We start from the raw sequence: 16,068 nt of genomic DNA, 5'->3' as shown, positions 1-16,068 counted from the left end.
ACGTATTTCAACCATTTACAGCTAGTAGAATGTCATTATTGTGAAGAAATAATGAATTGAAAACCGTGTGTGTTTTGGGGCTGGCAGGAAAGGTACGGGGCGAAATGGACACTCATCGGGGCATAATGGACACCCCTGCATATTGTATGCTGTATCTTTGAGAATATCGACCAGTTAAGTAATTTGCCAACGGAGATCAATACCACATATATAATACTCCATCTTAGACGAGTTTACATAACTTCAAAGTTAATTAAATAAATTTTAGGCTAAAATAATCGAATTGATTTTTTTCAAACTCTCTAAAACGCCTAACAGTATGCAACGCGCGTACATCCATTCAAAATTGCCAGTGTTCATTTCGCCCCGAATAGACTACAACATTAAAATTGCTATTTTCAGTGTGTTCTGATCAAAAATATAGTACTTCTTCCATTGCTAAATCTACGTATACATGTAGATAAGCTAACAATACACTTGTTTGTATGGTGGACACACTCAATCACTCGTAATGCCTTATTTGATGCTGCTTCGAAATTATAAGAAATCCACCATATGAAGAACATGCTTCAATTTCAAGGATATTTTGGTTATTGCAGACTACATCCCAAATTGGACTATCACACTTTTTATGGTACGCCTAAAAAGTGTGATAAAAGTGCACATTTGCCTCGGATCGTTTCGACGTCTTCGGGGCACTTATTCCTCCATTTACAAGGAATAAGTGCACCGAAGACCTCAATTCGATCCGACGTTTCCCTGCGCTGTAATCACACTTTGAAGGCGCGTGCACACTATTGTGTCAGTCCAATTTGGGGTGCAGTCAGCAATATTTTGAAGGAATATAAATGGTACTTTTGAAAAAAAGAACAATGACTTGTTCCTTTACACTTATGCATTAAAAGTTTTACATGAAAGTCAACGGTTTCGGCAAAAACAGGGGTGTCCATTTCGCCCCGGGTGTCCATTATGCCCCTAATCCCCCTACCTACAACCTGATGATGGTTTCGTAACGCGCATCACGCCAAATGTCACGTCGTTTGTCTGGGGCTCTGGTCGGCGGTCGGTCGGCAGCTAATAAGCTGGCTCTTTTGATCGACGGATTCTCGTGGCTCGTTGCCGTCGCTGCTCTTACTTTCAGTTAAGTGAGTAAAACACTTCGAAGAAGTTCTTTCAAGACCGGATCGAAGCAGAGGGATCTCTCGAGTTAAAGTTAAGCAGCCCACCTCTGGCGTGGGATGGCAAGGTGGCAGGTGAAATGATCGGTGTCTTTTACAATCTCGGCTCGCTGTAAATATCAGATGTCGTGTAGTTGGTAGCGTGTGCTTGAATACATGTTAAGACAAATTGGGTTTGTATTTATAAGGGCATTTAGAGAATTCCAACGACTTCACCAAGCATAACACTTTGAAATAGTAGCGGATGTGGGATGAGACTCTTCTTTGAGAGATCAAATATTAATATATTACTGCAGTGCAGATCTATAATAATATTTAATCCGGCTTCGGCACAAAAGATCTATGGGCAGATCGAATGAAAAACAAAAAAAAAACCCTAATTAATCCACCTAGCGGTGATGGTGCCTTTCTCGTGCTTTAAAATATCCTTTCAACAAAACTCGAGCGACATGTTGATAACATTGACATGTCATTGCTAAATTTACTCAATATGGATACATTTTAAATTAGCATAACATCCAATATTTAGAAAATATAAGACAACGATCCAAAACTCAAACCAAACAAGCCGCAAAATTTTGAAACGTCATTTTAGATTTTCCGGTCATCATTTTATGACTCCGGATATCTACCCCAACTAAACTAACCGCCATCTTGAACATTGAGACACCATCTTGGATGTTCTGGTATTTATTTTTGGACTTTGCACCTAAAATTACATAAAATATTCGCCGTATTGAATTTTGGCATGTCGTTTATGATTTTCTGGTTACCAGTTTTGGACGAAGACCGGCATTCTTCCCCATTCAAACTATAGTCATATTGCAGATCTTGTGAAACAGCGCACAGCTTGGGTTTTCTGATAACAAATTTTGAATTCTGGACATATTTTCATACAAAATATGCCCATAATGTAAGAATTAAAAATCCTATAAAATAGGCACTAGCTTGAATACTGAGCCATTATCTTGGACCTTGGACCGCTATCTTGGATACTCTGGTGGACTTCGAACATATTTCCCATACCAAATACACTTATTTTACATAGTTTTAGAGCTCAAAATTCCTTAAAACAGCCACCATCTTCTGTTGACGCGATCTAATTATTATTTTTCTATTCAACGTTGACCCATCCTGCTATGAACGTTGGTTCTGCTACACAACAGCTAGTCTCTAATGTGATCTAAGGCTATTTTCTTGCTAACCGTTCATTAGATTATCAAAAAATCTGCGATCTGATGTGTCGTATGTATGGGTTTGGTTCATTTTTATATTTGGTAATTTCCGGTGGGATAGCCGGATCTGATTCCATGAGTCATGGACCATGACACTACCGGTTGTCCAAATTATGGTCTGAGAATATTTTATTGCTATATATTCACCTTTACCTAATCACCGCGATTTGATATATCGCATGAATGGGTTTGCTTCACTTTTACTTCTAACCACTTTCGAAGCCACAGCTGAAACCGCAACACTACCGGGAATCTAATGTGGTCTGACCCTATTTTTCCATCAGGTTGTCGATAAGTCATGATCAGTCTTGTTAGAGATCACAGTCATTTGAACCTTCTCGTCGATATTCGGCCTTCTTTATCTCCGATATTCGCAACACACGCAATCAAACTACTGTTCGAAACAAAAATTTTAAACAAATGCACTTCACCACGATAGCGGCTTCGGGAGACGGTTCGGCTTTTGCTATTCCTGTCTTCTTCCATAATAAGAGCTATGTTGCCCATCTGTGTGTCGTATTCAATGCAACATGCAATAATAAACTAATATTAGCGTTCATAATCGGAATTGGCTGAAAATCTATGCGTAAAGCTAGAATTAGATACATCTCATCGTGTCAGTACACTGATATATGTTGCCCTTTACTGGCATTTACCAGATTAGCTGGTATGTCATAAACATACAGAAAAACTTGTAGTTAGAAGACACAGAATGTTACTAATTGACAAATTGAGGGATGAATTTTTGAAAAAAATCGCGTTCTGGTGGGCTCGGGTTCAGTTTGGCTTTCTATTCCGCAGAATTATCACCTGTTCTGTGGCTTAGTTGGTTAAAGCACCGGTCTAGCGAATACGGGGTCGAGGGTTTGAATCCCACCAGAACGCGATTCATCGTGTCAGATGACATTGATTTGACCCTTTCTTATGTTTTATTGATCTTCGTTCTACTGCTCGTGTTGTGTGTAGGTAAGAGGTAACGATAGCGCACGAATGTAACAAAGCCGACTGACACCCGACTGCGGCAAAGAAATGAAGGTAGTAAAAAGTGTCGAATGTTTACAAGACTGGTCGTGATTTGATGTACCGCATCCATGGGTTTGGTTAAATTTTACATTTTACTACCCGGATCTGATTTCGGGTAACTACCGGCTGAACCAAATATGGTCAAACATTATTGTCTTGTTAACTGCTCATCGGTTAACAAAAAACGCTGCAAATTGAAGATGTCACATGCAGGGTTTGACGGGACTCTCGGAACCAATTCCGGAACTCTACCAGTTGTCTTAAGTGTGACGTACGGCTATTTTCTAGCTAACTGTTCATCAGGTTATCGCAAAAGCCAAAATTTGATGTGTCACATGCCTGGATTTGGTTTACTTTTACATTTGGCCTCTTCCGGCCACTCAAAACCGATTCCGAAATACTTGCTGGCCATTCATTAGGTAATCTAAAAAGCCGCTTTTTGATGTGACGCATGTACGGGTTTGTTTCTCTTTCAGATTTAACCACTTCGGCGGGAACCCCGGAACGGGTTCCGGATCACTACTGGTTCAGATATGGTCTGAGATGGTTTTCCTGCTCATTGTCCATCAGGTCATCGAAAATGCCATGGTTTGATGTGTCGCATGTATGGGTTTGGTTCAATTGTGTATTTGGCCATTTCCAGCGGGACGCCTAGAACCGGTTCCGGAACACTACCGGTTCAGATATGGTCTGAGATGATTTTTCTGCGAATTATCCATCAAGTCATCGAAAATGCCGTGGTTTGATGTGCCGCATGCATGGGTTTGGTTCAATTGTATATTTGGCCACTTCCATCGGGACGCCTAGAACCGGTTTCGGAACACTAGCGGTTCAGATATGATCTGAGACTATTTTCCTGCTTACCGCTCATCAGGTCATCGAAAATGCCGTGGTTTGATGTGCCGCATGCATGGGTTTGGTTCAATTGTATATTTGGCCACTTCCAGCGGGACGCCTAGAACCGGTTCCGGAACACTACCGGTTCAGATATGGTCTGAGATGGGTTTCCTGCTCATTGTCCATCAGGTCATCGAAAATGCCGTGGTTTGATGTGTCGCATGCATGGGTTTGGTTCAATTGTATTTTTGACCACTTCCAGTGGAACGCCTAAAACCGGTTCCGGAACACTACCGGTTCAGGTATGGTCTGAGATGATTTTTCTGCTCATTATCCATCAGGTCATCTAAAATGCCGTGGTTTGATGTGTCACTTGCATGGTTTTGGTACAATCTAGGGTACAGTTGTATATTTGGCCTCTTCCAGCGGGACGCCTAGAACCTTGCCTAGAACCGGTTCGGGAACACTACCGGTTCAGCTATGGTCTGAGACTATTTTCCTGCTTACCGCTCATCAGGTTATCGAAAATGCCGTGGTTTGATGTGTCTCATGCATGGGTTTGGTTCACTTTGATATTTGTCACTTCCGGCGGGACACACGGAACCGGTTCCGGAACACTACCGGTTCAGATATGGTCTTAGACTATTTTTCTGCTAACCGCTCATCAGGTTATCGAAAATGCCGTGGTTTGATGTGTCGCATGCATAGGTTTGATGCATTTTCATATCTGGTCCCTTCCTGGGATACCGTTCCGGAACGCCTGAATGGCCATATCTCCGGAACGGCTGAACCGATCCGAACCATTTTCAATAGGAAACAATGGGACCAGATTCCGCGTCGAATGAACCGTCAGTCATTGAAATCGGTTGAGGTTTACTGCCAAAAAGTGATGTGAGTTTTTTTGTACACACACATACAGACACACACACACGCACACACATACACACACACAGACATCACCTCAATTCGTCGAGCTGAGCCGATTGGTATTGACCCTCCGGGCCTTCTATCAAAAAGTCATTTTTGGAGTGAACATATAGCCTTTCCAGTACACTTAGTGTACGAGAAAGGCAAAAAATAACAAATGCACAAAAAGTAAAAAGAACCTAAGGTGCAAATGCCTAAAATCATTTTGCGTTTTTATCTAAATGATCTAAGATTTAAAAAAAAAATCTCGATTATATCACCAATAAATTTAAACTGGTTGGCAGTTGATTAACTCCAGAGGAGGCTGCTGGCAACTATCTTATCGAAAGCAAAGGATGTTTAAGTCTCGCTGGGAAATCATTCTTGGCGCTTGGGAGGAATCTTTCAAGTATCTCGCTAGCAACCCATCAATAAATATGTCAAAAATATGCCAACGATGAGGACCTGCCCAAGGCACGGCTAGGTATTGCGTAATTCAGATCCCATTGAGATCACTAGTCCCTGCTAGCATCTTCTATCCCAATCTCTCAGTGGCACTGGATAGGCTTCGAGCAAACTTAATGAAGATGGTAGTAGGATGAAGAGTGGTTTACTTCTGCAAGCTTTAGCGCCTGTTCTCTAGGACGAGCGGCTCACAAATGCATGTTTTCCCCATTGGCGACTAATTGGCGTCCGAATTCCAGGGAAGATTCTAAGCTCAACTGTGGTCGTACTTTCTCCTAGAAGTTGGGGGTTGATGTCCGTCCCTGCGAGCCAGCCATAAAAAAATACAACAGAAGTATAATGATCCCAACTAGCAAAAACGATTTGCGATTAAAAACTCAGTACGGGGAGCTGTCGATCTCTCAACTTCATTGCCCGAGCAGAAGGGAATAGCAACAGCATAATAAAATGTGTTATTTTGGAAAAATAACTGAGTAGCGGAAAGAGTTATTTTCATGTTATTTACATAACACATCCTGTTATAAACTTGTATGTCATAAGCGGCAAAATAACAAAAAATATAACAAAAAAAATGTTCCTGGAAGACCTGTGTAATAACATGTTTTGTTAGTTTCAATAACAACTTAATAATAGCGAATTTTTAAAATATTTCAATAACAAATTTTGATATGAATACGTTATTGATAACAATCCGAAAACAAAATTTGCTTTTTTTCTGATTCGGATAGGAACTCCTCCAAAGTCCCAAATGCATTCAATGGGATACGCAACAATAGGATCTATTGTTAAATTTTTCATTCATAATTGGGACGCTACCCAAGCAACACACATGTTATATAAAAGTTATGACAGCGCACGTTTTGGTTATATAGAAGTTTATTTTACGTTATTTCAACACAATGTTAAAATTACGTAAAATAGACTTCTATACAACCAAAACTTGCGCTGTCGTAGCTCTATTATAACATGTGTGTTGCTTGGGTATTGTTGTCGCAAACGGTTTATTATCGAAAACAGAGAGAAACAATAGTTTTCGTTTATTTTCCAAACAACTTACGATGAAAAACTACCGTCGTTTTGAAACCCTTTATTAGGTGGTTCATTGTTTATAAGATTTATTTACATTATTACCTCATTTATTGACACATTTATCCAAGTGAATCTAAGTGGGCTCGATGCAGTGAAATCAATAAAAATAAAATGTCTAAAAATAATCAATGGAGTTCTTGATGACTTATTTTTTTCACATTTTTGTCGAAAATGTGTTGTTTGTCGTTGAATTCCACCAGTTGATCCAAAATGTTTCATAAAATGCCTAACACTCTATTACACTTTCTATTTTCGTATTCATATCTTATTGAAACTGGGACAAAGAAACTGGTATACTTTTCAAAGTGCTTATAAAACAAAAAGGCTGATAAGTTGGCACTTTCACAGTTAAAACGTAATGTCAGTAAGAAGAGGAACTGATGACAAAATAATATTTTCTCTTACAGTTCCTCACGGAATGCTGTGTACAACGAAAATCTCGAATGGTGTAGTTTTGATTGCAAAGCTAGTTATCTTGTAATATTAATGATCAAATATTTGTACAGTCTCAATGACACAATAATAACTGAACTTGTGCTACAACAAAACATGTTATTGAAATGTAATTTAAAGAAAATATACCAAGAGCACGATCATAACAAAATAAGATTGCCCAACAGAACATGTTATGGAACGGTGATGATTTAATAAGTTAATAATAACAAACCGAGATATAAAAACAGGTTTTGTGATTCCGTTGTTATTATTTTGATATTTTCCTCTGGTATTTCGTCTATCTTTTATTGAGTAATGGTGTTAAGTTGAATCAAATTAGGTTGTTGTCTTCAGCATTAGTGGTAGCAACTATGGCCATACGAAATAATCTATAAGATTCAGATTGGGTGAAATACGGACTCATTTTATTTTGATCTTTAAAATTGCTAAAATTGCCGCTGTACCTGGTTTAATGATTTTTGTTTTGTCAAAAAGCAAGGCTGCGTTATATCTCAGTTTAATCCATAGTTATCTTTTCCAAAACTTGATTATATCCCTATTGTGGCAAATTTGAACCAAAATTGGCTTTATATAATGTTTTTATGGTTTTTTCATAGATTTAAGCGCATTTTGGCTAAACTTGCAAATTTATCACCATATCATCACTGAAATAGCAGTGTAAAGGTTTTGTCTATTAATTTAGTTATTTTAATACAGTATAGTGAGATGTAAACTCAAAAGTCAACGTTTTAGACTTCTGTAGCTTGAGCAACTTATCGAAAATTATTCCAGCGTGCCGGAGCTAACAAACTTTAGATACATCTAAGGCTTATAAAAAAAAGTAGAAAAATACTTTATTCAAAACCATATGCTATATTTGATCAGTGTTATATGACCTCACAATAAATACATTTACTTTGAAAATCTGAATTACCGATATGAAATTAATTGAAGTTATATGGTGTATCCGAACTTATTGAACACCCTGTACATAGATATGGCGGCCCAGTGTAGGGCACTGCTCTAAGTACTGAATGCTACCGACGGACGCAGGAAAGTACTTACAGGCTTATGTGCCTGAGGGTTGCGAGCGCGTACCGTACCGTATCACACACCGGCATCCTTATCAGTGAGGACATGGAATGCTTCGAAATTCCCGGCACAAGAGGATGTGTAGGGATGAGTTTGGCTGGAACGCCATTTCAACGGCTATCACCCATATCGTGTGGGAGCTATAGCTGTATACAGAGGAGGTGGTGCGTGGACTCAGAGAATGGGGCTAGCTCAGATGCGGTACAAGAGGTGGTCCAGGAGTTCGGAGTCGGCTTCGTAGGTCATACCGGTGCCATGCGGTCGAGATCGACCCTTGCAGCGATTAAGTGGCCGCGGAGAGGGAGTCCCGGTAGCGGTGCTGTCGTGGCATTGGTCTTACCTTACCTTACCGATCAGGCTAAGGCCGGGGTGGCCTCTGCTGTACATAGTAGCCGTCTCCATTCCACTCGGTCCATGGCTGTTTGTCTTCAGTTCCGCACTCTGCGTAGGGTCCGCAGTTCGTCCTCCACTTGGTCGACCCACCTAGCTCGCTGCGCAGCACGTCTTCTTGTACCGGCCGGATGACTCTCGAGAACCATTTTAGTCGGGTTACTATCCGACATCCTGATTACGTGACCCGTCCACCGTAGCCTAGCGATTTTCGCGGTATGGACGATGGTTGGTACTCTCAGCAGCTGATGCAGCTTATGCTTCATTCGCCTTCTCCAAGTCCCATCTTCCATCTGCACTCCGCCGTAGATGGTACGCAACACCTTCCGTACGAAAACTCCCAGGGCACGTAGGGTCCATGTTTCGTGCCCATAGAGAACTACCGGTCTAATCAGCGTTTTGTAGATGGTTAGCTTCGTGTTACGGCGAACTTTATTCGATCGTAAAGTTCTGCGGAGTCCAAAGTAAGCACGATTTCCTGCCACAATGCGCCTCTGAATTTCTCTGTTGATGTCGTTTTCGGCGGTCACCAGTGAGCCCATGTACACGAATTCTTCAACCGCCTCGATTTAATCACCGTTGATATAAATTCGGGGTGGCGGTCGCGGTGATTCCTCCCTAGAGCCCTTTGCCATTATGTGCTTTGTCTTCGACACATTAATGAATAATCGGATTCGCCTGGCTTCACTATTCAGTCGGATGTACGTTTCCACCATCGTCTCAAGTTTACGAGCTATAATATCAATATCATCAGCGAAACCAAGCAGCTGAACGGACTTCGTGAAAATCGTCCCACTCGTGTTTATCCCCGTTATCCTTATTACACCTTCTAACGCAATGTTGAACAGCAAGCATGAAAGACCATCACCTTGCTGTAACCCTCTGTGAGATTCGAAGGGACTCGAGAGTGTCCCTGATGCTCGAACTACGCACATCACTCGATCCATAGTCGCCTTGATCAATTGTATCAGTTTATCCGGGAATCCGTATTCGTGCAAATCTGCCGTAGCTGTCCTCGATCGATTGTATCATAAGTGATTTGTGGGCACATTGTATTCGCGGCATTTCTGCAACACCTGGCGGATGACAAACATCTGGTTCGTTGTACCGCGTTCACCCATGAATCCAGCCTGATATTGCCCCACGAACTCTCTTGCAATCGGTGATAGACGGCAGCATAAAATTTGAGAGAGTACCTTGTAGGCAGCGCGATAGTTCCCGCAATCCAACTTGTCGCCCTTTTTGTAGATGGGACACACGATACCTTCCATCCACTCCTCTGGTAATACTTCCTCCATCCAGATCTTGACAATGACGCAGTGTAGTGCTCTCACCAGTGCTTCTCCACCGTGTTTTAGTAATTCGCTTGGTAGTTGATCTGCTCCAGCGGTTTTGTTGTAGTCCAACCGGCTAACCCCCTCTTCAATCTCTTGGAGGTTAGGGGCTGGGAGTCCTTCGTCCTACTCCTAGATCTATTATCGCATCACATTCGGTGCTTACAACGTCGCCATTGAGGTGCTCTTCGTAATGCTGCCGCCACCTCTCGAACACTACACGCTCGCTCGTGAGAATATTCCCGTGATTATCTCGGCACATGTCGGCTTGTGGCACAAAGCCTCTGCGCGAGCGGTTCAGCTTCTCGTAGAACTTCCGTGTGTCCTTAGTGCGGTACAGCTCTTCCATCGTTTCGCGATCCCGTTCTTCCTGCTGGCGCTTCTTCCTCCATAAGACTGTGTTCTGCCTCGTTTTTCGTTCGTTTGTCAACTGGTCACACTCACCGTCGTACCTGTCGTTTCTCTGATTCGGAGTCGCGAGGCCAAGTTCTGCAGCCGAAGCTGTGGTGGACCCGATGTTCCTCCAGCCATCTTCATGTGTACCTGCGCCAAAATGCTCTTCCGTTGGTAGGGCCACTACTAACTGCTGTGCGTAGTCTTGAGCCATTTATACGTTACGCAGATGCTCGATGTTGAGCCACGGCGTTCGACTTCGACGCGTGGTGATAACTGTCGAAAGTTTGAGCGCATGCATACAGCGACTAAGTAGCGATCCGAACCTATATTTGCACTGCGGTATGTGCGGGTATTGGTTATTACCCGTTGCAAGAAAATAGAGAGCGAAAAAGGTGCAAAATCGCTAATAGACCTCCGCTGGTATGTTTAATCGTTATGGTGTCTTCTACAATAAGTGCGCGAATTGGCCAAGGAATACTGCGCCGGAAACACCGAAATGATTTTTCTTACAGGCGGAGATGTATGGGCGCTTGCGCGTACAAATTTTCGCGCAACGCATAATATACCGTCGATTAGAACGTGGTCGATTTGGTTTTATGTTTGATGGTCAGGTGATCTCCAGGTGGCTCTACGGATATTTTTGCGGAGGAAGAAAGTTCTTCGGACTAGACTACCATACCACGAGAGGTTTACGCATCGCTGGCCGTTATCATTCGATTACCGGTTTGTACATTTTCTACATTTGTACTGTGCGTTCATGTCACCGACAACGATTTTTACGTCACGCCGCGGCGAGCAACCATCGTATGTTTGCTCTAACTGCACGTAGAACGCTTCTTTCTCGTAATCAGGTCTCTCTTCGTGTGGGCAGTGGACGTTTATGATGCTGTAGTTGAAGACACGGCCCTTAGCTCTCAACATGCACAATTTAGGCCTGTCCAGCATTTCAAAAATGTTCTCTGATTCTCAAGTTCACCCCAATATTTTGATTGGCATCCTAGAAGAAGTAACTGGTCAAAATTTCAGCCAAATCCATTGAAATTAAGAGGTGCATCAAATCAATTTTGTGTTTTCGACTATTTTTGAACTTCAAAAAATCATAATTACACCAAAACTTAACAAAACTTAATTCTTTTGGCAGAAATTGAAAGCTATACTTGTTTGCTACAACTTCTCCGAACAACGTGTGCCAATTGAAGGAAACATGTGTAATTATCACATTTGTGATCAGAAAAACTTTAAAAAGTTGTTTTTTGATAGATTTCGTACTGGAACACCCTAAAATACGTAATAAGTTGGATTTTTCAAAACGGCATCATATTCTCCAATATTTTGTGGTTATTTGCTTCCTTGACACCAAAGCTGTAGGAGTTGAGCAAAAATTACTAAAATTCGTGAAAGCCAAATGTGGCCTAAAAACTAGCTTTTTGGAGGCAATCACGCTGTGGCGCGAAATTGTACTGAACGTAGTAGCTTTGCTTCCTTGTAGTTTGCCTTGGCTACCCCCTATCACGGGTGATAACAAACAAGCGTGATGACAGGTGTTGGCTATCACATCAGTGCTGACGCGATGCCACTTTTTGCGCGCCAAAGCGTGATTGCACCCGAAAAGCTAGTTTTTAGGCCACATTTGGCTTTCACGAATTTTAGTAATTTTTGCTCAACTCCTACAGCTTTGGTGTCAAGGAAGCAAATAACCACAAAACATTGGAGAATATGATGCCGTTTTGAAAAATCCAACTTATTACGTATATTAGGGTGTTCCAGTACGAAATCTATCAAAAAATCAACTTTTTAAAGTTTTTCTGATCACAAATGTGATAATTACACATGTTTCCTTCAATTTTATTGGCACACGTTGTTCGGAGAAGTTGTAGCAAACAAGTATAGTTTTCAATTTCTGCCCAAAGAAATAAGTTTTGACAAGTTTTGGTGTAGTTATGATTTTTTGAAGTTCAAAAATAGTCGAAAAACACAAAATTGATTTGATGCACCTCTTAATTTCAATGGATTTGGCTGAAATTTTGACCAGTTACTTCTTCTAGGATTCCAATCAAAATATGGGGGTGGACTTGAGAATCAGAGAACATTTTTGAAAAGCTGGACAGGCCTAATGCACATCCTTGCGTTGATCGGATGCCACCCGATCACACGTCGCATCTTGCCCAACATCAACACTATAAATCCTGTTCCCAGTTTATTGGTGGTGCCAGTGCCACAGCTTTGGTAGAAGGTAGCCGCTCGGATGCCCGCTTTTCCACACTAACTGTCCAGTCCAACAAAGTTCCTGAAACGCAACGATGCCGAAGTTGCGTAAATGTAGTTCGTCATAGATTATCCTGTTACATCCTGCAACACCAAAAGACATGCCATTCTATGTTCCAAGTTTTCAATCGTAGACCTTTTTTCGTCGCGTGGGTCTTTACCGATTGTAGCGAGTCGTATTTTCTCCTATGTTATTCGTAATGAGGATTTTTACGGGTGGCTTTCGACAGTTCCGTGAATTGTCAAATGCACATTTAGAATGGTTCAAATATTCGTGCAAATCAACCCGAAATGAACTCATACATTCCTAAATCTACTGGATTTTCAAAAAAAAAACGTAAGAAAGCACACTACACCGTCTTCAACCAGAGGTTGCACAGACTGAACCTATCACTAACATTAGACATCGCACAACACACGAAACACCTAGTGGATCCAGTGGAGAATTTTCCGTATGACGAAATTTTTTCCCGACTGAAGCGGGAATTGAACCAACACTCCGAGGCTTACGAAACACCTATGCGGCTGACGCCAACCGCACGGGCGCGAAGCATCAAGGAAGAGCATGTTTATTCCAAAAGAATTTGCACAGGTCGCCTAGTGCATTTTCCATGGCACATTAAGTTGTACAACTTAAAAATAAAACATTGACTATTTTTCAACAGTTATGTATTCAATTTTCTACTCAAAATTTATCGGTTTTACCCGGCTATCTATTATGGTTCGAAGCTCCTATTCCGTTCAGTTAAAATCTATTTACTGCTATGATTACCACTTATCTTTGAACTTGATTCAAAGTCAATTTATTAAAATAAATTTAATTTGCATTGAAACTATTTGGTTCGTGCCGCCTCTTGTATAGGAACAAACCTGTATACAAGAGCCACGACTGTTAGGATACAAACCCTCCTCACGCGATCTATTAGTTATTCAGTTATCATCGATTAACTTGACCATTTGCTGAAGCTCAGCTTTCAAGATCACTATCAAGTGTTTTTAAAACCTTTGATCCAACATTATGCAAGCTTCTCTATATAACAGTTCATTTGGTCTATATTGATCGTAGTTTCACTCTGACAAGGAACGAGAACTAATCTATAATCATGTTGAGCCACGCCGCCGTATTGTCTTTAGCTGTTGCCACCATTTTGGCAGCCCCTGTTCCATCAAAACAAATTACTCACTTTGAAAATACTGTTCTCCACAAAGGTGCAAGAGCCAAACTAATCCATCAAATCATCCCTGTCCAGAATTCAGCTTTGGAACATCATTTCCAGCATCTTGTCAACGATGTTTACTCCTATCCGGAGTATGAATTCGCATATGGTGCCCGAGATCCCAAAACAGGCAATCACAAGGATCACTGGGAGAAACGCGTCGGGGATCATGTCCAGGGGGTGTACATGCTGGAGGAAGCCGACGGAACGCAACGGATCGTCGAGTACGAAGCGGACGACAAGCAGGGCTTTCGGGCCAAAGTAACGAACGTCGGCCAGAAGCACCCGGAGGGAAGCATCAAATCTAAGTCTGATCGCAATGGAGCCGCAACCAGTTATACCATGCTCAGTAAGGCCAATTAGCAGTCGTTTTGGTGCACGATGGTTTAGAGGGAATGATAAGATCTAATCGTAACTGTGGTTTTGGTCAGAAGTAAAGCTCGATTCAACCGTACCAAACTTGGTAATGTTTGTTTTGCATAAACTTCCATACTATTTGCGCGAACCGAAAGACTTGTCGCCCTAAGGAGGTGTACTTTGGGCATTTCAGTGTGTCTGCACGATACAACAGCCTAATTACAACCGTAATTGAATGTTTTCAAGCAATATTGTGAGATATGCTGGGGGAGAACAAGATCCATATTGATGCAAGTGGAAAATTGTGGCAGGCTTGCGTGCCCGCAGTGATTACCTACCTACTAGTAGTATGATAAGTGAAGGGATTGATTTTGGTATCTGCCTAATGGCAAGGCAACATAGTTTCCATGTTAGAAAATGTTAAATTGGCGTTCCCCTCTGCATTAATGATGTACTCTTTCTTGTGTTTCGGAGGTGCTTTATTCTTGTCTTGTCGCTCTGGCTGCAACAGTGATGTTTACTCTTTTTTCTGTAGCAGTAATTTAATATTCAAAATTGCACTGTTTTTCCGTTGTTTTGAATACTATTTACCTTTTGATTTGGTTTTCTTTTATTTGTCTTTCTGGATACTGTAGGACAACTGGTTCTATCTTGTACGGCATATGTATGTAGGAGAGACTGGGGAGACTTGATCCCTTTTTCTTAATTTGCCTGTAACTTTAAGAAAAAACACAAAACTAGATCCATTTTTCGTACATAATGGCAGGTAAACATCTATTGCAAGTTTATACACAACAGAAGGACTTTAATTTATTGTTAAAGTTTTCAAAACTGTGTTTTTATGGAGGCATGTCTTATGATCTATTTTTCAAAAATGGGTCAAAATTGATCCCCTTTTGAGCACATGGTTAATTTAAAGGGAAAATAACTTCAAAAGCTTCCTATTCATTTTCTTTCCAAGTTTTCTTGCTATTTTGATACCTACGGTGTATTTAAAATTATAAGATTTCCTTAAATTGTTAAGGATATGCCGTGTCTTGAAAATGGGGAGACTTGATCCCCCTTTTCATGGTTTGTACTAAAATAATAATTATCTGACACGTTTTATCATTGAATATACTAGAACTCCGAGTAAGTAGAGGCTTCCAAATAGAATTTTATTTTTCACATGTATAATGTGTGTGAAATCCTCGAGGGATCAAATCTCCCCATGTCACTGTTGTATACACTAAGCTACATTAATTGAAATATTTTTATAACAGCCTTATTTGGATAAATACGTTTGATAGTACTTTATTTATACTATGTGCTGTGAAATTTTGACACGATTTGGTTCAATTTTCATAAAGTTATTGAGATTTTTCGGAATCGCCCAAAAGATTTCTGAAAGACTGAAAACAAACCATCAGCCATTAAAAAATAATGCAATACAAAATTAAAATCAATTGTAGCCAAAACATTGTCGCCTGTCCAGATGCCGGTTTAGAAAAAATATGCTAGAAGAAAACTGTTTTTGATTCCGAGAAAATATGAGGGGAACAAGTCTCCCCAGGGATCAAGTCTCCTCAGTCTCCCCTATACATAATACATATTTGTCCCATTAGAATTGTATTCCCAGCAAATATGGAACTGATATGCGATTACATGAAACTGTAATGCAGGCTTTGTCCCCGTTGAAACGTAACACCATCAAGAAGAAGGAAAACAAAACATCCATACAATTTCCTATTTTTCTTTTTTTTTCTGGCATTATTTCTAATGAAGTAAAAGTCAATTCTCCTTAACCTTCCGTAACTCGCGCGGTTGGCTACCGCCGTCAGCACCACACTAATGCTGAGCAGAAAAAGCG

The 16,068-nt window shown here is 40.9% G+C and overlaps 1 protein-coding gene across 1 annotated transcript; it reads left to right on the top strand.

The window, feature by feature from the left end:
• Positions 1–13,243: 13,243 nt before the first annotated feature.
• On the top strand, positions 13,244–14,708 carry LOC115260005 (cuticle protein-like). Its single transcript, XM_062848858.1, has one exon. The coding sequence runs from the start codon at positions 13,749–13,751 to the stop codon at positions 14,223–14,225; it is 477 nt and encodes a 158-aa protein (XP_062704842.1). The 5' UTR covers positions 13,244–13,748; the 3' UTR covers positions 14,226–14,708.
• The last annotated feature ends 1,360 nt before the right edge of the window (positions 14,709–16,068 follow it).

This window comes from Aedes albopictus, chromosome 2 (assembly GCF_035046485.1).
Source record: "Aedes albopictus strain Foshan chromosome 2, AalbF5, whole genome shotgun sequence".
In the NCBI taxonomy this organism is placed as follows: Eukaryota; Metazoa; Arthropoda; class Insecta; order Diptera; family Culicidae; genus Aedes; species Aedes albopictus.
Note: the sequence above shows the minus strand (reverse complement) of the source record. Positions and strands in the feature narration are given on the sequence as shown.

Excerpts from the sequence above, each read along its gene's own strand:
- LOC115260005 (XM_062848858.1), top strand. The coding sequence starts at position 13,749 with ATGTTGAGCCACGCCGCCGTATTGTCTTTAGCTGTTGCCACCATTTTG.